The following is a 24,060-nucleotide window of genomic DNA, read 5'->3' as shown; positions in this document are numbered from 1 at the left end:
GGGCTTTTAGCTCATTTACATTTAAGGTTAATATTGTTATGTGTGAATTTGATCCTGTCATTATGACGCTAGCTGGTTATTTTGCCCATTAGTTGATCCAGTTTCTTCATAGTGTCGATGGTCTTCACATTTTGGTTTGTTTTGGCAGTGGCTGGTACCAGTTTTTCCTTTCCATATTTAGTGGTTCCTTCAGGAGCTCTTGTAAGGTAGGCCTGGTGATGAGAAAATCCCTCAGCATTTGCATTTGCTTGTCTGTAAAGGATTTTATTTCTCCTTCCCTTATGAAGCTTAGTTTGGCAGAATATGAAATTCTTGGTTGAAAATATTTTTCTTTAAGAATGTTGAATATTGGCCTCCAATGTCATCTGGCTTGCAGGGTTTCTGCAGAGAGATCTGCTGTTAGTCTGATGGGCTTCCCTTTGTGGGCAACCCAACCTTTGTATCTGGCTGTCCTTAACATTTTTTTTTTTTTCCATTTCCACCTTGGTGAATCTGATGATTATGTGTCTTGGTGTTGCTCTTCTCAAGGAGTATCTTGTGGTATTCTCTGTATTTCCTAAATTTGGATGTTGACCTGTCTTGTTATACCGGGGAAGTTCTCCTGGATAATATCCTGGAGAGAGTTTTCCAACTTGGTTCCATTCTCCCTTTTTCTTTCAGTTATACCAATCAAATGTAGGTTTGGTCTTTTCAAATAGTTCCATATTTCTTTCAGGTTTTGCTTGTTCCTTTATTTCTTTTTTCTCTAACCTTGTCTTCATGCTTTATTTATTAAATTGATCTTCAATCTCTGATATTCTTTCTTCCACCTGATCAGTTCAGCTATTGATACTTGTGTATGCTTCGTGAAGTTCTCATGCTGTGTTTTCCAAGTCCTTCAGGTCATTTACGTTCTTCTTTAAACTGGTTATTCTAGTTAATAATTCCTTTACCCTTTTATCAAGGTTCTTAGCTTCCTTGCATTGGATTAGAACATGCTCCTTTAGCTCGGTGGAATTTGTTATTACCCACCTTCTCAAGACTACTTCTGTCGATTTGTCAAATTCATTTTCCATCCAGTTCTGTTCCCTTGCTGGTGAGGAGTTTTGATCCTTTGGAGAAGAGGCACTGGTTTTGGGGATTTTCAGCCTTTTTGTGCTGTTTTGTTCTCTTTGCAGATTTATCTACCTTTGGTCTTTGCTATTGGTTACCTTCGGATAAGAGTTTTTGCTTGGTCATCCTTTTTGTTGATGTTGATACTATTGCTTTCTGTTTGTTAGTTTTCTTTCTAACAGTGAGGCCCCTCTTCTGCAGGTCTGCTGGAGTTTGCTGGGGGTCCACTCCTGACTCTGTTTGCCTGAGTATCACCACTGCAGGCTGCAGAGCAGCAAATACTGCTGCCTGCTCCTTCCTCTAGAAGCTTCATCCCAGAGGGGCACCTGCCAAATGCCAGCTGGAGCTCTCCTGTATGAAGTGTCTGTGAACCCCTTCTGGGAGATGTCTCCCTGTCAGGAGGCATGGAGGTCAGGGACCCACTTGAGGAGGCAGTCTGTACCTTATCAGAGCTTGAGCACTGTGCTGGGAGATCTGCGATGCTCTCTTCAGAGCCAGCAGTCGGGAACATTTAAGTCTGCTGAAGCTTCGCCCATAGCCGCCCCTTCCCCCAGGTGCTCTGTCCCAAGGAAATGGGAGTTTTATCTATATGCCTCTGACTGGGGCTGCTGCCTTTCAGAGATACCCTGCCCAGAGAGGAGGAATCTAGAGAGGCAGTCTGGCTACAGCAGCTTTGTGGCGCTGTGGTGGACTCTACCCGGTCCTAACTTCCTGGCAGCTTTGTTTGCACTGTGAGTGGAAAACCCTCATACTCAAGCCTCAGTAATGGTGGATGCCCCTCCCCCCACCAAGCTCAAGCATCCCAGGTCAACTTTAGACTGCTGTGTTGGCAGTGACAATTTCAAGCCAGTGGATCTTAGCTTGCTGGGCTCCATGGGGTTGGTATCTGCTGGGCAAGACCACTTGGCTCCCTGGTTTCAGCCCCCTTTCCAGGGGAGTGAATGTTTCTATGTCACTGGTGTTCTAGGCACTACTGAGGTATGAAAAACAAACTCCTGCGGCTAACTCGGTGTGTGCCCAAACAGCTGCCCAGTTTTGTGCTTGAAACCCAGGGCCCTTGTGGTGTAGGCACCTGAGGGAATCTCCTGGTCCTTGGGTTGCAAAGACCTTGGGAAAAGCATAGTATCTGGGCGGGATAGCACAGTCCCTCAAGGCACAGTCCCTCGTGGCTTCCCTTGGCCAGGGGAGGGAGTTCCCCAACCCATTGCACTTCCTAGGTGAGGTGATGCCCCACCCTGCTTCAGCTCGCCCTCCGTGGGCTGCACCCTCTGTCTAACCAGTCCCCGTGAGATGAACCGGGTACCTCAGTTGGAAATGCAGAAATCACCCACCTTCTGCATTGGTCTCGCTGGGAGCTGCAGACCAGAGCTGTTCCTATTCAGCCATCTTGTCCCTACCAATCTAGTTTTAAAATGTAGATAAAAGACTAGAAAGAGCCACACATACTGCTTTTTCCCAAGACCACTGGATTTGGTGGACAAAAGGTTCAAGTCTATGTGAGCAGTTAACAAGGTATGCAAAGGGGCAAAATAACCCTGGTGTCTTTTTCAGTGTTGTTGTTCTGTTTCTAATAGGACTTGAAGAAGAAAGGCATTTGCTAATGGAAATAGAGCAGTGATTCAAAGTTAAAACCATTTTTCATGATATGGTAATAAAGAATAATACAACGCTGAAGAAATAACATTAAAACCCGAGGTTTAATAAGAAAACAGCTATGAAGTTTTTCCAGAGATAGACAAGAGTCACCTGAAAAATAAGAGACTAGAACCTCTTGAACAAAGATTTGTAGGCCAAAGAGTAAGAAAGATGAGAGTCTTCAGGTAAGCAGCCTGTGTGTGTAGTCATGAAGGCCCCCTGGAGGGAGGGGTGAAATGCCAGCTGCCAGGTGACAGATGACGCAAATTCTTGGACATTACACTGAAATCTAGAAATTCCATTCCCTGTTGTTTGATGAAAAGCTCTCCTGTGTCCACCATCTGATTCTTCCCAGACCTGGCTTCTTTGTTAAGACTCATTCAGTCACCTGTGTCCTGTGCTCTGTACTTACGTCATTCTGAACTCTTCTAATCTCTTTTGGGCTGAGTATAACATGCTTTTTTTTTTTTTTTTTTTTAAATTCTCATTGCTTTCTGATTTTCTGGTTAGAAAAACAAAAACAAAAAAAAAACAACACAAATAGGAGAGGAATGAGAATGGGCGGAGAGCAGGGAGGAGCATTAGACCTGCCTATAATCACAGGTGCCTCATTAGGACTGATTTATGTTTGACCAACCTAGAAAATGTTTTTACCAAAACAATCCAGTCCTAATTCATAGAGCTGTGTAGTCTTTCACCCTCAATCTGACTTAAACTAATAACCTGATTTAAACTCTGTAACTCACACATTGCCCAAGGCAAGGATTTAAAGTGAGAGTCAAGTGTGCAGTCTTTGACAAAATATACTTTCTCACCCCCTGTCACTTCTCCAGTTACCAAATCTTTTCCAACTTGTCTGGGCCTTCTGTGGCTGGAGCATAAATCAGGAGAAATGGGGGTGGAAATGGTTTTTTTTTTCTTCAAAGCAACAGGTACCCACCTCAACGAAGCATTAGAAATCCATAATGGTGTACAGGACACATGGTTTCCATTATGCCAACGTAAAGCCTGTCCTAGCTGCTCTCGACTGTCTCTCTGGTGTACGACATCGCAGCCTCTTCTCTAGAGAACTCGATTTTTAAAAATCTGGAGAAGTTCTTGCATTCAAATCAAAAAGGGATCTTTTAGGCTCTCAGATCTAGTTTCTTGTTTGTATATACACAGAGAGAAAATGCTGATGGTATGGGGGCTTGGCATAGTCTCTGAGAGAGATTCTGTTAGGAGATTACTGACTTTAAATATCACTATCCTTTTGGGATTTCAGACTTCTCTGAGGCTGTTCACAGCCTGAGCCAGAATGGTCACAAGAGGCCTGGGAACAAACATGACACGCAACCTGAGGCAACAGCAATATGTTTATGACTTTGTTTCCTTCTCTTTTTTTCTTATTTTTTTCTCTCTTTCCCTTTTCCTGTCCTTCCCTCTCTGCCTCCCTCTTCCTTCATTCCTTCTTCTATTCTTCCCTCCTTATCTTCTTTTTCTTCTTCTTCAGGACCTTTATTATTGATAGTTTGACTTCTCTTTTTGAGTTTTATGGTATATTCAGCACACTAGGCAGGTGGAAAGGTTAATAAATATTTCATATTTTTAAAATACCTTATTTCACTCCTTGTTTTTCCTAAGATTATTATTATTTTTACTCTGCTACTGCTTATATCAGTGGGGAGTAGCAATTGAGGTTCATAGACAAATGGGTCAACGGCTATGTATGATAAATGGATCTTTCTATGCCATTGAGAGTTATCTAGTAAGTAGGAAGACCAAGGACTCATGAAAAACCCATTTATCAAATCTTCTCACAGTGAAATGCCAAGAGATGTATGCATAAGGCCTGTCCTGCAAATAATTACAAGCTAGTGGAGGGGGGAAAAAGAGAAGAGAACCAATGTTTATTGAGTATCAAATAGTCATTAATCCTTTCAGTAAGCATACACTAAATATCTACTATGTGCTAGGAACTCTTCTAGGTGCCAAAGATACAGCAGTGAACACAACAGACAAAACCCGACTGACTGACTTTGTAGTATAAACCCTAGGCATTTGTGCATGTAACTTTATTTGATACTCCCAAGAACTCTCTAAACCAGATATTATTATTCCAGTTTACACATGAGAAAACAAAACTGCAAACAGGTTAAATTACCAGTTTGTTAGGGGAAGAGCCTGGATTTCAAACTAAATCTGCCTGACTTTAAAGCCTGTATACTTTCTGTTATACCACATGGTCGTTAGAGATTAATGAAATCCTAAGAGATACCTATAGGGCAAGACAGACTAGGGTAATTGCCAGTTGAGAAGAATCCAGATGAGTGATGCCTGGCAAAGGGCTGAGGCGGCCCAGGAGAATTTCTTGGAGGCCCTGAGTCTGAAGGATAGATGGAGCTTTGGCAAGAGAAGAGATAAAACAGGGCATACAAAGGTGCACACACAGATATATCCATGGCTTATTTAGGAACAATAAGTAGAAACAGCTTAAATGAAAAGACATGGTCTCACAAGGGAGAACTGGGAGACAGAGCCAAAGAGAAGGGTCTGGGACAAATTGTGGTGTGTTTTAAACACTAGGGTTTGTACTGCATCCTGGGGCAGTAGAGAATGTGGAAGATGGGACTTAGACATTAGGACGGTAAATGTCCTACTGCTCTATTACTACTAAAAGATGTTCTTCTTTCAAAGTAATCATTTACTTATTTGTAAAAGAGAGCATAATCTTGGACATATTTTTAGATGACTTCAAGAATAACTAATAAAAATGTTTGTAAATTGATGGACAAAGGACTAGCATATTATTAAATTTTCACCCTGGATATATTTTTTAATACCCATCAGATTCTTTTTTGGGCAGGCTTACTGTTCATACAACTGGATACATGAGTATTAAGCCAATAAAACGGGTTGAAGAATGTGAGAAATTTATCTACTACATGAAGTCATTGTTTCATATGTTTCTGAGGCTCCCAGTGGACTCTGAACACCAGATTTTTGTTACTCTCTGCTTTCCACATTGTACTTTCCCATGAGGAGATTCTTTTGATATCAGCATGGGGTGTATGGAATTCTTTGGGGGTGAAAGGTGTACTTTCTATTATAGTAACTTTCAATTTAACTAGTTCATTTCCATCCGCAAAAAAAAACACAAAAAAACAAAAAAAAAAAAACAAACTGCTATCAATGCAATACAATTTGAAGGGACACACCGGATCTGTGTTTTAATTTTCTTATGGTGGCGAACAGTTGCTGAGTAAATTTGTTGAGCAGTTGGAATTGTTAAAGTCACATTAACATTGAAAAAAGAAGGTCCTGACATCAACATACTTGAATATCTGAATAATTTTGATCAGACTCCTATGCTCTTTCTTTCTTTTCTTTCTTCTTTCTTTCTCTTTCTTTTTTCCCTTCCTTCCTTCCTTCCTTCCTTCCTTCCTTCCTTCCTTCCTTCCTTCCTTCCTTCCTTCCTTCCTTCCTTCCTTCCTTCCTTTCTTTCTTTCTTTTTCTTTCTTTCTTTCTCTCTTTCTCTCTCTCTCTCTCTCTCTCTCTCTCTTTCTTTCTTTCTTTCTTTCTTTCTTTCTTTCTTTCTTTCTTTCTTTCTTCTCTCTCTCTTTCTTTCTTCTTTCCTTCTCCCACACTGGTTTGGTTTCTGGTTTTTCTCCTTTTTCTAATGAATCCAATACTGTGTGGATTTTTAAATTTTGCCTGCTATAGTGCAAACAGTTCCTGTGGTATAACCTTTAGGTCAATTCTTCAGGTATTATTTGCTTGGTCTGTTCAGGAAAAATAAAATCACTTTCTTCTGCCCAGATCCTGTGTAATTGCATGAATGCTCTGATTTAGTTGGCTCTGCAAATTTATCCCAAGGTGCTTTGACTGCAAAGATGGAAGAGAATTCATTATACATTCCTTGCTGAAATAGTGACCTGCAAATAATGATGGGGAAATCAACCTTGTGTGCTTTTCCTTTAGTCTAATTTCTTCTGAACTTTAGACTGTAACTTTTTTTGACTGGATAGCCTAAGGACATACTGGAATCTGACCAAGGAGGTGCCCAGACCTGGATTTTCACACCATGAAGCTGGTAACAGTTTTGACTTCAATACCTTGAAAAGTAGGTGATTTCAATTGCCCTGTTTCCTTTCAGGGGAAAATGCTCTCTTTGCACCTAAACAGTCTTCCGGTGCTTTTGACTGACAAGCATATTGTTATGATTATGACTGGACTTCTTGACTCCTGCAGGGATAGCATTTAAAACTGCCTGAGACTGGCACAAATCAAAATATTCATCAACTTAAACTATGTCAGCTAAAATGGGAAAGCCAAAATTGTAGTGTTTTATATCATGTCAGAAGTCCATGAACACTGTGCAAAACCTCTTAACTGTTTCCTTGCCAAGAGAAAAGCCTTAGTACGCTGCATAATTGAAGTTATTTGGATATTTTTTTCAAAATTACACCTGTCATGAAAATGCCTTGTATTTCTCCTTTTATAGTGCCCATCAGTTGTTTGGGTTTGTTAACTCTTCCTTCCCATTCATTGATTCATTTGATCATTAAATGCACACTTTTGAATGCCTACTGTGTGCAGGGCACTGTGTTTGCCTTTATGGAGAAAGGGAACTAAACCCTTGCATACTGTTTACTGGTGGTCTGCTATAAGGTAGAGATATATCCATAAATGGCCACAAAATAAGCAGTATAAAAAGCAGTATAAAATGTGGTATATATAGATAAGCTGCCAGGGTAGTTCAATAAATATGAAATCACTTCTACCCAGGCAATGGTAAGCTGAATATTGAAGGGATTGTCTGCCCAGCCTCCACTTTTTCTTTCCTCCATCAGTGGTGGGTGCTTCTTAGCCATTTTATAAAATGGGATCCTATCCTTCCCTACAAGGGGTCTCTCAGCTACAGTTAATTTATTATTGACCCAGTTGGCCCAGTCAGAAGATCCATTAGAATCCAAATATTAGAGCAAGAGATTTCAGTCTCAGCATGGCAGGAGGAGGAGCACAAATTTAGGCCCTGTCTACAGAGCGGAAGAGAAAAGCCATGAAAAGAATGAACAAAGCCAACAATGCAAAGAACAGAAACCAGAGGAAGCATGGTTCTGATAGAAATCCACAGCTTTGGTGCTTTCATGAAGCGTGATCACATTTCTGTCTTAGACTCCAGTCCTTCCTGCTCCTTCTCCTAGCACCTGCATTATATTTTCTCTGAGGGAAGTGGTAGGCAAAAATGAGTTGATTTCTATTACTTACATCCCAAAGAACCCTATCTAATGTGGAAGGCTTTGTAAGAAAGAAGGAAGACGAGTTCATCTCAATTTAACAGAGAATAAAAAAGAGAATAGAAATTCTATTAGAGCAGGATATTTTGATGTATTAACCAATGTGTTTTTCCCGTGATTTCCTGTTACCCTTGACCCTCCCCCATCCCGCCAGCTAGACCATGAGTCATTCCTTGCCTCAAGGGAGGGTTGTCACAGCAGAACCAGAGAACAAAAGAGACAAATTCTTGGCTTTCAAGTTTTAAAAGCTGAGCTTCAGGCTTCAGACAAGAAAGATTTGGAAGAAGAAGATTTGATTAATTTGAGCCAAATTTTTTTCCCTGCCCTCGTATGATAAAAATTCCCCTGGCTGGGATACAAGAGGGGATTCTAAGGCAAAGCAAGACGGTTCAATGCCGCTGAGTTCCTGGGAAGGGGCCCCTGCACTCTTCTCCTATCCTCCTCTTGCTGAGCGCTGGCCTGTGTGTGGGTTTTTCAGGTTCTGAGAATCTGGAGACCTGTGGCTTATTTCCTTGTTGGAATCTAGGAGATGGCAAACCTCAGAGAGATCCTCTATACTCAGCATTGGATCAGAGGAGCTGCATGGCACATCTAGAGCAGAAGAGTCTAGGGTTTCCTCAGAGAGTTTTCTATAATCTCAGAGTGGTAAGGGAGGTGAACCTATTATTTTCTGGGACCTTGAGATGGGTGTAGAAGTGGCTGAGAGAGAACCAGACCTAGTGGAATCCTGCAGTCTTGTCTAAGGGATAATGAAGATGTAGTCCACATGGACTGAGTACTGGGCACCATTGGTCCCATCTACAGCTTAGAGGATGCTAGCCTGGAAAGATAACAACCAACAACCAAACCTGAGACACACCAAGGACCTTGAGTCATTCCGGGAAAGTAGCTCTTATACCCTCCGAGTAGCAATCTGAGCACGTTAGACCCAGAATTCTCTACTCTGCACTGAATACTTCCCCAAACAAAGACTCTGATTAGATACTTTAGACATCATATAGATGTGGCACATACTTCTATGGGGCAGAGTTCCTGCTAATCACACTAAGGATGGCTGGCCTCCCTTTTGGGTCAGCCTATATTTCACTGCCTCAAAGAACTTGCTGGAGTTCCTGATTCAACCCACTATGGCATATTAGGTTTTTTTTTTTTTTTTTTGAGACAGTCTTGCTCTGTCACCCAGGCTGGAGTGCAGTGGCACAATCTGTGTTTACTGCAACCTCCGCCTCTAGGGTTCAAGTGACTCTTGTGCTTCAGCCTTCCAAGTAGCTGGGATTACAGAGGCACACCACCACACTCGGCTAAAGTTTTTGTGTTTTTAGTAGAGACAGGGTTTCACCATGTTGGCCAGGCTGGTCTTGAACTCCTGACCTCAGGTGATCTGCCCGCCTCGGCCCCCCAAAGTGCTGGGATTATATGCATGAACCACCATGACCGCCCAGCATGTCAGTTATTTATTGCTGCATTAAAAAACACCCAACACTTAATGTCTTTAAACAACAACCATTTTATTTGCTTCTGATTCTGGGGATAGAACAGAAGAACTGCCCATTTGATCCTAGCCCAATTCGCTGACACACAGAATGGTGAGAAAATAAGATGGTTGTTGTTTTAAGCAACTCTTTTTCCTCAAAGTCGTGCTGAGACATGGTTTTTACACAGTGAAGTCATGCCTTTTAGGTGTATCGTTTTATGTAAGCCATTGAGTTTTGGGGAAGAACTGGTACCTAGAACTGAGATGCTGTTGTAACAAAAATCTAAAACATATGTCTTTGGCTTTGGGACCAGGTAGCAGATAGAGGCTGCAAAAGCGGGGAGAAACTGCATATGGAAAGATGGAAAGAGGGCAGCCCATATTATCCAATGGCGGAAACAACTGGCAAAAAATAACACCCACGATGACTCAGAAAACAGAAAATGTGCCTAATGAATTTCTGGCAAAGGAGATTTCTAGACAGAATATTGATCATTTGAGTGTTTCTAGATGCGTATCATAAGGTACTATGAGAGAGATACTACAAAAACAGACAAAAATGTTTCAGTTTGCAAGTAGAATTTAAAGAAAATAGAGAGGGCTAAGACATTGGGTTGGAAAATAAAACTGTTTCTCATCCTTAGCATTGCCAGCTGCTAGAAGATTGTGAAAGTAAGAAACAGGTTCAGGGTAAATTATACCAAGGGTGTGACTATAAGATCTTTTGTTAAAACCTCAGAAATATTTAAGGTGGTGATGCCTTGAACTTCTCAGCAAGACAAAAGGGCTTCTAAGAAGCTTAGTGCCTATATTAGTCAGCTTAGGCTACCATAATAAAATACCACAGGATGGGTGGCTTAAACAACAAAAATTTATTTCTCACAGTGCTGGAGGCTAGAAAAATCTAAGATCAAGGTTCTGGCCAATTTGTTTTCTGTTGAGGGCCCTCTTCCTGGCTTGCAGATGGCCACCCTTTCACTGTGTCCTCGTGTGGGGAGGTGTGTGTTAGCTCTCTGGTGTCTCTTTTTATAAGGACACTAATCCTATAGATCAAGGCCCAGCCCTTATGACCGCATTTAAACTTAATTACCTCCTTACAGGCCCTATCTTCAAATATAGTCACACTGGGGATTAGGGATTCAACATGTGAATTTTGGTGGAACACAGCTCAGTCCACAGCAGAGGTATTGTTTCATAGCTGCCTAAAATAAATATGTCTTTGGGGTTATGAATGAACCCCGCTAAGACTCTGTATTAGTCATTTTTTTTTTTTTTTTTTTTAAGACAAAGTCTTACTTTGTCGCCCAGGCTGGAGTGCAGTGGTGCGATCTTGGCTCACAGCAACCTCTGTCTCCTGGGTTCAAATGATTCCCTTGCCTCAGCCTCCTGAGTAGCTGGGATTACAGGAATGTGCCACCATGCCCAGCTAATTTTTGTATTTTTAGTAGAGATGGGGTTTCATCATGTTGGTCAGGCTAGTCTCAAACTCCTGACCTCGTGATCCGCCTGCCTCAGCCTCCCAAAGTGCTGGGATTACAGGTGTGAGCCACTGTGCTCAGCCATAGTCTGTTCTCATACTACTATAAAGAACTGACCAAGACTAGGTAATTTATAAAGGAAAGAGGTTTAATTGACTCACAATTCAGCATGGTTGGGGAAGTCTCAGGAAACTGACAATCATGGCAGAAGGTAAAGGGGAAGCAAGGCAACTTCTTCACAAGGCAGCAGGAAGGAGAAGTGCCGAGCGAAAGGGGAAGAGCCCCTTATAAAATCATCAGATCTCATGAGAACTCACTGTCACAAGAACAGCATGGGAGGAACTGCCCCCATGGTCCAATTATCTCCACCTGCTCTCTCCTTTGACACATGGGGAAAATAAGGATTATAATTCAAGATAAGATTTGGATGGAGACATAATGCTTAACCATATCAGATTCAAAGAAAACCTAAAAAATTTTAAAAGAGTTGTATTGACAAAAGCATCACCTGCTTGAACTAAAAGAGGAGACTTTATAAAATGTAAAGAAGCCTCAGGACCATCAAAAGTTTTTATGGTCAGGAAGCTGGCAGAGAAAGCTACTAAGTTGCAAACATGGATCATTCCTTGAGGAAAAACAAAAACAAAAACAAAATACAGATATCTCAGAGTGCAGAGCCAAGAATTGTGGAAAACATAGAACTAGGTAACCACTCCCAGAAAGCACAATTAAACCCAAATTATACTCAGTGTCTCCAGAAAAGAGATTCCTGACAATATGTCCCAGGCTAGATTTCAGGATGCTTCCCATCTGCTTCCTGTTCCTCTTCTTCTTTTGGTTTTGCTATTTTATTTTTCCAGACTGGATCTTACTCTGTTGCCCAGGCTAGAGTGCAGTGGTGCAATCATAGCTCACTGCAACTTTAAATTATGGGCTCAAGCAATACTCTTGCTTCAGCCTCTTGAATATCTAGGACTACATGTGTGTGCCACTATGCCTGGGTAGTTTTATTATTTTAAAAACTTTCTGTAGAGATGAGCTCTCACTATGTTGCCCAGGCAAACTTATGGCCTCAAGTAATTCTTCTGCCTCAGCCTCCCAAAGTGCAAGTAATACAAGTGTGAGCCACCATGCCCAACCACCTTTTCTTTTAAAAAGGGAATGTCTCCTAAAGCTATCCTATTCCCCTCACCACTGTGTATTGAAGTGTGGTGAGGACAGGTAAATTTTCATTTTAGTTCACAAGTTTTTAGATTAAGAGGAGTCATGTTGGAAGTTCAAAACCTGAGGTGCCTCATTCCCATCTGGACTTGATTAGATGATGAAACCTTGGACTCCACATCTGAAACCAGAATGGGATGGATGAGACTTTTTGGGGAGGTGGTGAATACATTTTTGTACCTGTAAAGGATGTAATTATTGTAACAAGGCAGCTGACTGTGGTAAATTATTTACAAAGATCACAACAATCCCTCTCATTCCTATATGAATGTGACTTTCCTACCCCTCCCATCAAGTTATCAAGACTGTTTGTTCACCACTTGAATCTTAGCCAGTCTCGTGACTTGCTTTCATCAGTGGACTGCAGCAAGTAATGTGATATGACTTCAAGAAGCCCTGCACCTTCTACTGCTGCCATCTTGGAACCCTGGGACCTCCATGAATAGAAGCCTGAGCAAGCTCCTGAGACTGAGAGACTAAATGGAAAAAAACGTCTGGGTGAAAGGCATCACCAACTGCCAGAATGTGAATGAGGCTGTCTTGGATCATCCAGCCCTAGGAAAGTCACCTGCCTACTGCAATCACATGAGTGATCCCCAGCAAGATCAGCAGAATTTTCCAGCTGAACCTAGACCAAATTGCTGACCCATAGAACTCTGAGCAAATAAAAGTGGTTATTGTTTCAAGACACTAAGTTATGCAGTGGTTTGTTATGCAGCCATAAACAACAGATATATGTGCCTAGAATGGCAGAGTTAGTTTCCCTTCTCTACTAGCATGTTGCACCAGCAATAGGAAAAGGACAGGTTGGGGTCATTTTCCTCAAATGGAGATTATCAGAGCACAGGCAAAGGCTTCAGGAACTCATTTCTCAGCCCATGCAGTAGGATATGATTATAGGATGTCCTCAAGTCCTCTCCAGGTACACTACCATTCCCCAGTTCTCTCACCTGCTCTCTGATGCTTGGCATTTCTTTAGTTGGGGGCTAAGAGTTATACTACACAAATTAAAATACATTACTTTAAAATATTCCATTGTATTAAAATGCAAACACTCTTGAGAAGTAATCTACTAACTTAACATTTCCCCAAGATTCAAGTAACTGTCTTCAGATCTTCTCCAAAGAGCGTATTTTGAAAGAAAGAGCACTGGTCCCCTGAAAGAGGGCTTAGGCTAAGAGAACCCATTGTTTGCCTAGACTTTTGTTAAGAATACAGACCTGTCTTGTGCCATGGGAGACTAGTAGGACCACAGGAGACCTTGCCCTCTTTGTTTCATATCTTCTGAAGTGATCAGACAGAAACACGGAGAGGAATACAGCAATAAGACACCTGCTTCTATCTGCAGGGCTTTCCAGGGTCTCTGTCAGAGCTGGGTACTTCTCGCCCCATCTTATAGCTACTGGGCATCTCATCTCTCATCCTGGTGAAGGACTTGTCACCACCATAGTGTGCGGTTTAGTTGATCACTAGTTCTAGGGTGCTCCCTCTCTTCCACCAACAGCATAGTGGTAGGGGAGGAAAAGCTCAGACTAGAAAGTTCAAGATGCTTCTGGCTCTGACACTGGAGCCAAGCCTACTGGTAATTTCTGAGGGAAATGCACATGAGGTGAATGAACCACAGTATGGGAAATGACCCAACATGCTTCAGGGCTAAGCGACTGTAATCATAATTCTACCAGACTGTACTTCCATATTTAAGGCTACTGATTTTCAAGTTTGGGTCTGAACTGCCTGGTTTTTGCTTGGTTACAGATATGAAATAGTTAATTCTACAGTTTTAAATTTAGTGAAAGCTCTGGCATAAATACACAGCTTCAGAATGCTGGATACAACTAATGGCCACATGTACTATACACATGGTAATATTACCCAACAACTGAAATAATGGCTCATGAAATGACTCTTCTAACTCCAATTATTCATTTCCTTCTCATTCTCCCTCTAACAGCAGAGACACTAGACATTGCAGGTTTACTTCACTTCTCATCTGAACCTTTGGCCTAGTGACTTATCCCTTGAGGCATGCTATAATCACTAAGAAATGTTATCCCTGTCACTTCTTATTGCTTAATTATGGTTCTATTTTAGGCTCCTGGAATTATTTGGCTTGGAAAGACCTCCCTTATGTGTGATCTTTGAACAAGCCTCCATGTTGAGTTATCCTTGAGCTCACATTGTCTGTTCCATTTATATCTTGTTCTGACTTAGGCAATACTTGACTGCCCCTTGGTTCCACAACACCTTGAGTAATTGTAATGAGCTCTAACATTTAAGCTATTTTTCATCTAAAGAGATACCATCAACCCTCAGTCAGAAAGGTCTGTTCTTAAAGTAGTTTTTCCCAATGCCTGATGGAGTTTTGCACTGATGAATTCCAATGGGTCCCCTATTTTAAACCAGTGACAGGGAAAAAGCTTCCGTCTTTCCGATTCACTCTTGTCCTGGGGACTGTGCTTTAAAAACTCAAAATCTGCACATATTGTCTCTTTTTTTTCTTTTTTTGACATGGTCTCACTGTGTTGCCCAGGCTGGAGTGCAGCGGCATGATTTTGGCTTACTGCAACCTCTGCCTCCCAGGCTCAATTGATCCTCCCACCCCAGCCTCCCAAGTAGCTGGGACCACAAGCGCACACCATCATATTTAGCTAATTTTTTGTATTTTTGGTAGAGATGGGGTTTTGCCACATTGTCCAGGCTGGTCTTGAACTCCTGAGCTCAAGTCATTTGCCCACTTCGGCCTCCCAAAGCGCTTGGTTGTATATGTGTTGCTTCGTAGTACTAAAGGCGAACTGAAAGATATGGCAGGTCCTAGGCACATGCATAGACTGCAAAACTGGATAGAATAAAGTTAAGAGTGTTCTACAAATTTGGGACTTCTGGAGGATACATCCATGTTCAGTGTTCCAATCACTTTTTTTGCTTTCCATTAAGACATTGTTTCGTATCAGCCTGTTTTATGAATGTGAATCCTATTGCTTCAATTAGAGTATAAGCTTCTCAAGAACAAAAGGCAGAGATCATATGCCTCTTACATAGCTCTGTCCCTATAGATAGCTCTACTCAGTTGTTTGATCAATTGCATAAATAAATGATATTGTATTTTCAAGACAGCTGTTTGGGATTAGGAGCTTGCAAAAATAGCCTGACATTAAGATAAAGCCAGATTGGAGAACAGTGTCCTGCTTCATCCCGCCAGAGAATAGTTCAGATCAGGCCTAGGATAGATCTATGTTGAGAAAGGGTATAATTACCCTGATCCAGAGTGGCCCCAGGTCTTGCCTGGCAGACTGAGTTACATCTATCAGGGCCTTTTAAAAGGCTTACTTGGCTCCTTAGAAATATAAATAAACTCAAAACATCATTTATAAAGGTCACTGAGAATGGCCGGGGTCAGAATAACTTCAGTCCATTTTGTGCGAATGCCACGAAGAGGAAGTTGCTGAATACTTAGATAAGTTCCTTGAGAGTACTATGTTGCTAAATGCAAACCCAGAATGAGAAGTTTATAGCTGAATTTTTACTCTGTAATTCAAATGCCAATCCAGCAATGAAATACGCTGTAGGAATTCCAGTAAGAGATTATCATCTGACTTGGAAACCAGCTGTCCTCAGTGAATACAAAGATTTACCACCTGCAAGTGCTGTAATTCAGCAGAACTATGCAGAGGTGAAAAACTCAAGTTTTTATTTAAGTGCAATGAAGACTGTGCTTTAACAAATTTTGCTTCTCTGAAACCCCCCCAAAATGGCCCTAAAGAAAGGAATAGAAAATCAAAGTATAAAAACCCTTCAATTCAGGAATTTAAGTTTACCCAAGTAAATGTATACTTTGAGAATTACTACAATTTGGTAAAGATTATCTTTTAAATAGAACAAGTGAGATAACACAAAGAGGTGGCCCCTAGATTACTTTTCACATCATTAAGAATCCACACCTTAGCTCTAAGAATTTGAGAAGTGGAAGCAAGGAGAGAAGTTTAACCCCGGGAGGGACAGCTCTATAAAGTGCTGCAATAAATTCATGGCAGTAATTTTGAACCAGTAATTTCCTTCACAGAAATTAACAATTATTATTTGTGAATTTATATATCAAACCCTTTCAAACGTACTGTATTTTATTTGAAACATGTCTATGTCAGGGTGATCCCAGAAAAGCCAGTGCAGATGGTCTTCATACCAATGAACCCTCACTTCTCATTCATTTGCTCTTGTTCCTCCCACAGATGGGATACAGCTGCCTTTGTATAAAACTGATGCAATATGACTTTGTCACTTATATCATCACCTGAGTACTCTCATACCACCCTAGGAAAGCCAAGCAAGATAACATTTTTTCAAAATAATGGGTTCAGTCGACCTTTTATAGCCACATTTGAAAGCACTTCTCTCTCTCACACACACATGCACACACACACACTCCTCCTCAACAGGTTATAAAGCAAAATTTGCAAGTAGAAGGATGCAGTGCAGTGAACTTCACAGCCTGAAATATGTAAGTGACACATCTGGAATACGGAACAGCAACTTTACTAGCACTTTAAATTTCAAATGAGCCAGCTGGCCAATAAGCTGCTACTGAAATCTTGGGCTCTCAAATTCCTCACTATAAAATAAAATGAGGCTGGGAGCAGGGGCTCACGCCTATAATCCCAGCACTTTGGGAGGCTGAGGTGGATCACCTAAGGTCAGGAGTTTGAGACCAGCCTGGCCAACACGGTGAAGCTTTGTCCCTACTAAAAATACAAAAATTAGCCAGGCGTGGTGGCAGGCGCCTGTAATCCCAGCTACTCAGGGGGCTGAGGAAGAACTGCTTGAACCCGGGAAGCGGAGGTTGCAGTGAGCTGAGATCGTGCCACTGCACTCCAACCTGGGCAGCAGAGTGAGAGTCCGTCTCAAAACAAAAAACAAAAAACAAAAAAAACAAGATTAAATTAGATTATCTCTGAGGTCTCATCTAACTTATTTCTTTTTCATGGTTCTCATTTCTTCATATATCTTTGAAGTGTTCAGACTGAGAATTAAGATTGCACATATCTGCATTTAACCAATATTATAAAACCTCATTGATAATCAGTTTTCCTTAACAGAGGCTTAACAAAAGTAAATAACTGTATGTACCACAAAGAGATCCAAGATGCATTATTGTCACACAATGCTTAACACATACTAAACTGTTAGAAATTTTTTTACGGTAAATGAAAGACACTGTGAGTACATCAGACTTGTTTATTCCTTAGAAAAAGAAGTGTGTTAGACAATGAAACTTTTGGCTTTTATGTATGTCATTCATAAATAAAAGCACAACTATCTATAGAAATGCTTTAGAGAAGTCAGTAATGAAATGTTATACTTTCAACTCAAATTACGTAATATAAAAATGTAAAGCTCATCTATATTATTATTACCAGAAGATAATACCCTCAAACAAACCCATTTAAAAACAGGACGTCCCTAAGTTTTTCAGAAACTTTTATGGATACAATCTTATATTTGTGCTTATGTTCTCTGATAATAATTGTTTTTTTTTTTTAAGTCCTCAAAGGTAATATTTTGACTTTTTGGAATTTCTGGTAAATAAATCATAATTTAATGTGATACTCACAGACTTTGTGAGAAAATTACAATATTTATTTACACATTTACATACAGCACAATGTATTGGTCAAATACTAGTAACAGGTAATTAACAAACTAACAAGAAAATCAGCTTTTAAATGCTTCATGACAGGGTAATTCATGTCCAACATATCAAACACATATTTATAGATAACTTTAGAAAGAAAATACATCCTTTTTTGATCATCACAAGTAGCAATGAGATTTTCTATATTATTTTCAGCCTCACTTTAGAAATGTTTTAATTGTCTAAATTTAATCAATTCATCGATTAAAGGAAAGACAATATAATAGTAAAATTACATGTATGTTTATATATACGTGTGTGTGTGTCAAATAACAAAACCCAAGTTGTAAACTAAAACCATTTGAAGGTAAATTGAAGACAAAAGTGATCCTGGCTTCAGTTGTCTGGTTCTTCACATAAATTCCAATTTCCAAGTTTTACAACTCTAGTAATATCCAGATAGATAATTCAACCTGCAACTTTTTTCTTCGATTCCTGTCTTTCTCTTTTTCACACTGTAATTTTTGTCTTTTTACTGATTACATAAAATAGGACTTCCAGTCTTAATACATCTCCCAGGAGAAGTGAAATGCGTTCAACTAGGTATTGAGTATCATTTTCCATTCTACTTTTCTATATTTATCTGGTCTAAAAACACTCCAACCACGTAGTTTTTCTTCCATCCTTTTAAGTCACTTAACTTTAATTCAGTAAAAAGGGTAATGGAACACTGAAAGAACTGGGCCAAAATCAAGGTGAAATATACCCCCAGAAATAAACGTATCATAATTTTGGATTTTAGAATGGCCAAACATATTAATTTACTAAAACTAATCATGAATTCAAAAATCAGCATTGTTTTAAAGAGGTTTTTATTGGAGGTGAGGGCATAATCTACTGCAAAAAGTATACTTCACTGAATACCATATTAGTTCAAAAGAATACCAGAACTTCATGTGGGCAAAGCAGCTGAAATGTCATTACCTTCTTGATTTGGGCAGTTTGGACTATGAAAGGGGATGCTATCGGAATTTCCACACTGTTCATCTACCTTTGGAGAAACAGCTTGTTCTTGACACTTTTTGTTCTCTTTTGCAAATTCGAAAGTCACACTCTCCTCAGCAGCCTGAAACGGCCTCTCTAAATGAACCACTGGTTTCCTTGCTTCTACTTCTTGTTCATGTAGCAATCTCTCTACCTCCACCTCAAGCTCCAGAGCCTCTTCATCAGCTTGTACATCTAGTTGTTGCATCAACTCCTCCAACTTCTTGGCCTTCCGGAGCTCATTTTGCTGTATGATTGTACAAAGGTGTTCAGTGAGTTGCTCTTTTATCTCAGTCTTGCGCTGCAGATCTAGCTTTGCTGCAATATACTCTGCTTCAGCCCTGTCAAACCGCTTCCTGTAAGGATGTGTATAAAGATAGGTCCATCAGTTTTCCATTGAAGAAGATATTCAAAAGAGGATCTAGAAACAATAATTAAACTCCAAAACTGGGAAAAAATAGATAATGAAGATATGGATATTACTGCTTTACAAACACTTGTCTACATGTTAGACAAACTAGGCCATGGCTGCTGAAACTTTCACAATATCCTTACTTGAATTCACCTAATAAAACACATCATTCTGCACGAATGTTTTCTTTCCAAAGCTGTTTTTTAGTGAAGGCAGTCTAAAAGGTTAATTCAGTGGTATGCTACTTCCGGAGTGGGAGGATGGGGAGCCCTGATTTGTAGCGTTTACATTTCCATGGGATAACTACTACCACCAAGGTGATATTACTGAATGCAGAACTGGGAAGAGATACACAAAATCCACATGAGCCAGGGTAAGCTAGCTTTAGCACACAGCTGGTTAAATTTATAAGAAGTAAGACAAGAGATGGAGAAAGTGGAAAATCGTATCTCTTGATTAATAAATTAGAAAAAAAGAGACAAATTCTGATGGAGAAAGATATGGACAGTGGTTGGGAGATGAATATAAATGGGACAGAGCACACCCAGCAAAATGATACTGGGTGACAGCAAGACATAAACATCAAGTAGAAAACCTCAGGAGAGCTATATGTAGGATTTCTCAATCTTGGTGCTACTGACAATTTGGGCCATATAATTATTTGTTGTGAGAAGCTGTCCTGCACACTGCAGGATGCTAAAGTGCATCACTGGCTTCTACCCATCAGTAGCCAGTAATTCTCAAAAGTTGTAATAAGCAAAAGTGTCTGCAGGCATTGTCAAATGTCCCTTTATTGGACAAAAATGCTCCCACTTGAGAATCCTTGGGTTAAGTTGTTCTCACTCTCTCCACTACTCCATTTACACTTAGTAGGAAATTTTACATATTTACACATGTATAAACTCTGTTGATAGGTAATCTTATGTAAAGTCGTATGTGAAGCAGAGCAATTCTACCGGAGAAGTCATCATGCAATCTCACTTTTTTTCTTCTGCATTAGGTCAGTACAAAAAGAAGAGTTATCGTATCTTAATTTATTGTCTTTTACCTTTTCTATACAATTTGTTGCTTTTCTTTTTGCAACAAGAGGGTCCTTCCTCTTTGTCAGAAAAAAGGTTGATTTCCAACTAGTTCTTCAATTTCATTACCATTAGCAGTTGTGAAGGCCACGCTGCTTTACCTGTTATGAGTGCCTACATCGACTTAGTGTAATACGTAGCTTCTAGTATAAGAGTTATGGCAAAAAGAAACAGGTGTATCTCCTAATTTAGGATTCTCTGTCTTGGAAAAAAATACAGTGAAAATAATAAATGGCTTTCATTTTAGACAACTCAGGGGTCAAAACCTTCCTGACAATTACCGTGTGTGCCCGTTTTGGTTAAGGCTTTTCGTGGATGCAAAGAACAGATATCCAGTCAAACTAGCTCAGGTAAAAATTGAGTTTTATTGTAGGCTGCAAGAGGCAATTTCATAGTCATGTCATCAGAATCAAAGGCTATTCTCTTCAATGCTTAGAAGCAACACATTTTCTCTCATTTCAGCTCTCCTATCATACTCACAGCCCAGTATGGCCACCACCTGCAATCTGCATCAAATTCACTCCACTCAATCTCTCAGTGATCCAATTCCATAGTCTCAGAGAAGAACCCAGGTTTGCCCAGCTCATCTCAGCTTAAACAGAACTCTTAGTGTCAGGCCATGCCATGAACCACTACTTAGCCTATGAATTAAATGTACTGGAGTCGGTAGCCCATCTTTGTTCTAATTAGGTATGCCCCAGGGTCAGCATCCTGAGTCCAAAACACAGTCAGGTTCCTCTGGAAGGGGTTGGGGAAGAGGCATGCAATAACTGAAAATTCCAGTACAGAGACTCTGGGCAGTTACTTAAGCTGAGTCTTGGTCTATCTGTAAAACAATGATGATAAAATACCTCATAGGAGTTTTGAGTATTAAACAGTATAAACGGGGCAAGCTTCCAGTCTTGTGAATGGTAGGTGCTCAAGAAACAGAACTTCTCCTTTAGAACACCAGAATCAAAAAGTACTGTTAATGTATTAGTAAGCATGAATCTAAAATTAAGATTACACAAAATTTAGGGACCTGGTATTTATACTTGAAAACTCATTTACATAATGTTAATCTATCATATTTCCTTTTTTTAAATTAAATATAGTAAATGTAAGAATGAGAGTGCCCATTATCTTTCAATAACCCTCTATGTTAAAAGAATTGTTCTAAAGGAACTCTACTGGATACCTAGTTCCCTTATTTCCATACTTTATAACATACCCTGTTCATGTAATATTCTTGCAACAAGACAGGGGTTCTGACATTCTCAATAGGTGTATGAATGCCCTGACCTGACCGTGACTCAAACCTCCCTTCTCTGCAAGTCTGTGGTCTCCTTCAGCCAGTCAAAATCAATCAGTAGAGATTTACAGTATGGACTCATGAATACTGAATTGAAATTAACATCTGCAAATAGGTCCCTTGGTTTCCACTGATCTATCACCCTGGATAAATCACTGAAGATTTTGTATTTTGTTTATTTATTCAAAGTCTTTCTGGTCAGAAATACGAATATATACTCTCCTACAGAGTGATTTAACATTTAAAATATTGATTAGTTTCACAAACTGCACTACCAGCCTACAGTCAGGTGGGTAATACCAAAGTAGTGTATGATGACATTCTGGAACAAAATAATAAGAGCATTACACATAACATAGTAAGACAGAGTGAACTGGAAATGTAATTATACAATTGTTTTGTTATTTTAAAGGGGGATGGAATGGATCAATGAAAGTTATTTTTAAAGGATTTTAGAAAGTATCTCTTTGTTTTGGTATCCCCTGAAATGTTTAAAAACTCAACCATTAACCCTCTGTATAGCACTGGGTTCCACGGGTCCACTTTTAGTTTTTCAGTTCCTTTTCTGAGCAGTTCTCACTATTTGTATAAATTAGCATTTCATAATTTTTACCTTTTCTTAAGCCTTTCAAACAATGAGAAAATTTACTTATTTAAAAAAACAAAATAAAGTGTATTCTGCAATTACTAGAGAGGTCCAATGAACCCTTTCATAAATCTAAGATAGAGGATTATTGCAGTATTTTTATATTTCCTGTATCTTGAAACATTCTGCCATTTCATCATCCTAGGAATTATTTCATCATTACTTATCAATTATTCTCTTTTGCAATAAAAAATTAAAATAAGAAAATAATAATCTAAAAGGATGATGCAATAAGTTATCATTGTTGACCTTCTTTACTGTGCTGTACAAAGTACTATGTCACCTTCAGAAGATATAAAAGAAGACTGAAAACACCATTTTTGAAAACTGTTTTTAGTTTTCATTTCTGCCTATCCAGTATTAGCAAAGTAGAGACAACTGACAGAGGAAGACATTTTGCCACTGTTACAGAAATCAAAAGATGAATCCTGTGGTAGGCTAAAAAATGGCCTCCCAAAGAGAATTCCTAATTCCTGGGACCAGTGAATATTACTTTCTATGACAAATGAGTGAAAATTACCTTATATGGAAAAATATGTGATTAAGGTAAAGGATTTGAAAGGAGTTTATTTCAGATTATACTGTTGGACCCTAAGTGTAATCACATGCATCTTTTTAAGAGAAAGGCAGAGGAAGTTTTGAGAGAGAAGAAAAGGCAATATAACTATGGAGGCACAGAATGGAGTGGCGTGGCCACAAGCCAAGGGATGCCCACAGCCACTAGAAGCTGGAAGAGGCAAGAAATGGATAGCTAGAGTCTCTGAAGACATTACAAACCTGACACCTTGATTTTGGGTATGTGGCCTCCAGAAATGCAAGAGAAGGAATTTATGTTGTTTTAGGTCACTCAGTTTTTGATTACTTGTCATGGCAGTCCTAGGAAACTAATAGAAATGCAGAGACACATTCTAGAGTCCAGATGATAAAAATCGATCATATGTGAAATCTCAGATGAGTCTTCAGCAAAACATATCCTAGGTGAATTTTCTCAAACTTGAGAATCAGTGAATGAAAAATATATTTCTAAGCATAGAAAGGAAAAATGATATTATCATAGAGTTAATCATTTCAGCAGGGAGAACTTACCCCCAATATTTTACAAGTATCTAGACTATCCCTTGTTGCTACAAGGATGTAATGTAATTATATTCTCTCAGCTTTTCATGTCTGTGAGTCAAACATTACTTGATACAAAGATGGTTACCAGGCTTATATTCTTATTAAAATCTTTGTTTTACACAATCCCTTTTAATCTTACTTTTAAAAATTATTCATAAAGTGATTTAAAAATATTTGTCTGTGGGTGTATGTTTGTGTGTATGAAGGTGTCTATGAAACCTAGATGGTCAACAGTGATTCAAAAAAATGTTCTACATGCAGCCACTCTTGATTTTGTAAGCTGGTCGGCACAGAATATAGCAACACTGTAATCCCAGTGGTGAACAGTAGCAGTAGCAGCAGCAACTCTCTCAAATTGGCTCACTCAAAGTGCCAGTCTTCTCAGAGGTGTCTCTCCAAACACTGCTCTACAGAAGCCAATTTTAAAGCAAGTTCTGGCCTATTTACTATCCAAGAACCTTCTGTGGACATAGCATTGTACCAAATACTATAGAACTAAGATATTATTTTTATTAAAAAAAGAAAAAACAAGGAAATCTCCCATAAAAACTGACTGTCCTAGGGATTATCTTTCACTCGAAATCTGGACCATATTATTATTTTACCAATCTGTAATTTCTCAGTAACCACAAATGCAAATTTAGAAAATGATACCTTAATCTTA

At 39.6% G+C, this 24,060-nt stretch overlaps 1 protein-coding gene across 17 annotated transcripts in view; it reads right to left on the bottom strand.

Annotated features, from left to right (window-relative positions):
• Positions 1-24,060, bottom strand: part of GORAB (golgin, RAB6 interacting) — a 440,445-nt gene that overhangs the window by 53,370 nt on the left and 363,015 nt on the right. For 16 of the 17 annotated variants that reach the window (XM_045392609.2, XM_065523850.1, XM_074026197.1 and 13 more), the window contains one exon: positions 17,395-19,205. The exons of the other annotated variant lie outside the window; for it this stretch is intronic. In XM_045392609.2, the coding sequence (XP_045248544.2) occupies positions 18,758-19,205 (448 nt within the window). In that variant the 3' untranslated portion in view covers positions 17,395-18,757. Of the gene's footprint in view, positions 1-17,394; positions 19,206-24,060 lie in introns of those variants that run through there. 17 annotated transcript variants of the gene reach the window in all.

This window comes from Macaca fascicularis, chromosome 1 (assembly GCF_037993035.2).
Source record: "Macaca fascicularis isolate 582-1 chromosome 1, T2T-MFA8v1.1".
NCBI lineage: Eukaryota > Metazoa > Chordata > Mammalia > Primates > Cercopithecidae > Macaca > Macaca fascicularis.
This window is presented reverse-complemented; position numbering and strand designations above follow the sequence as displayed.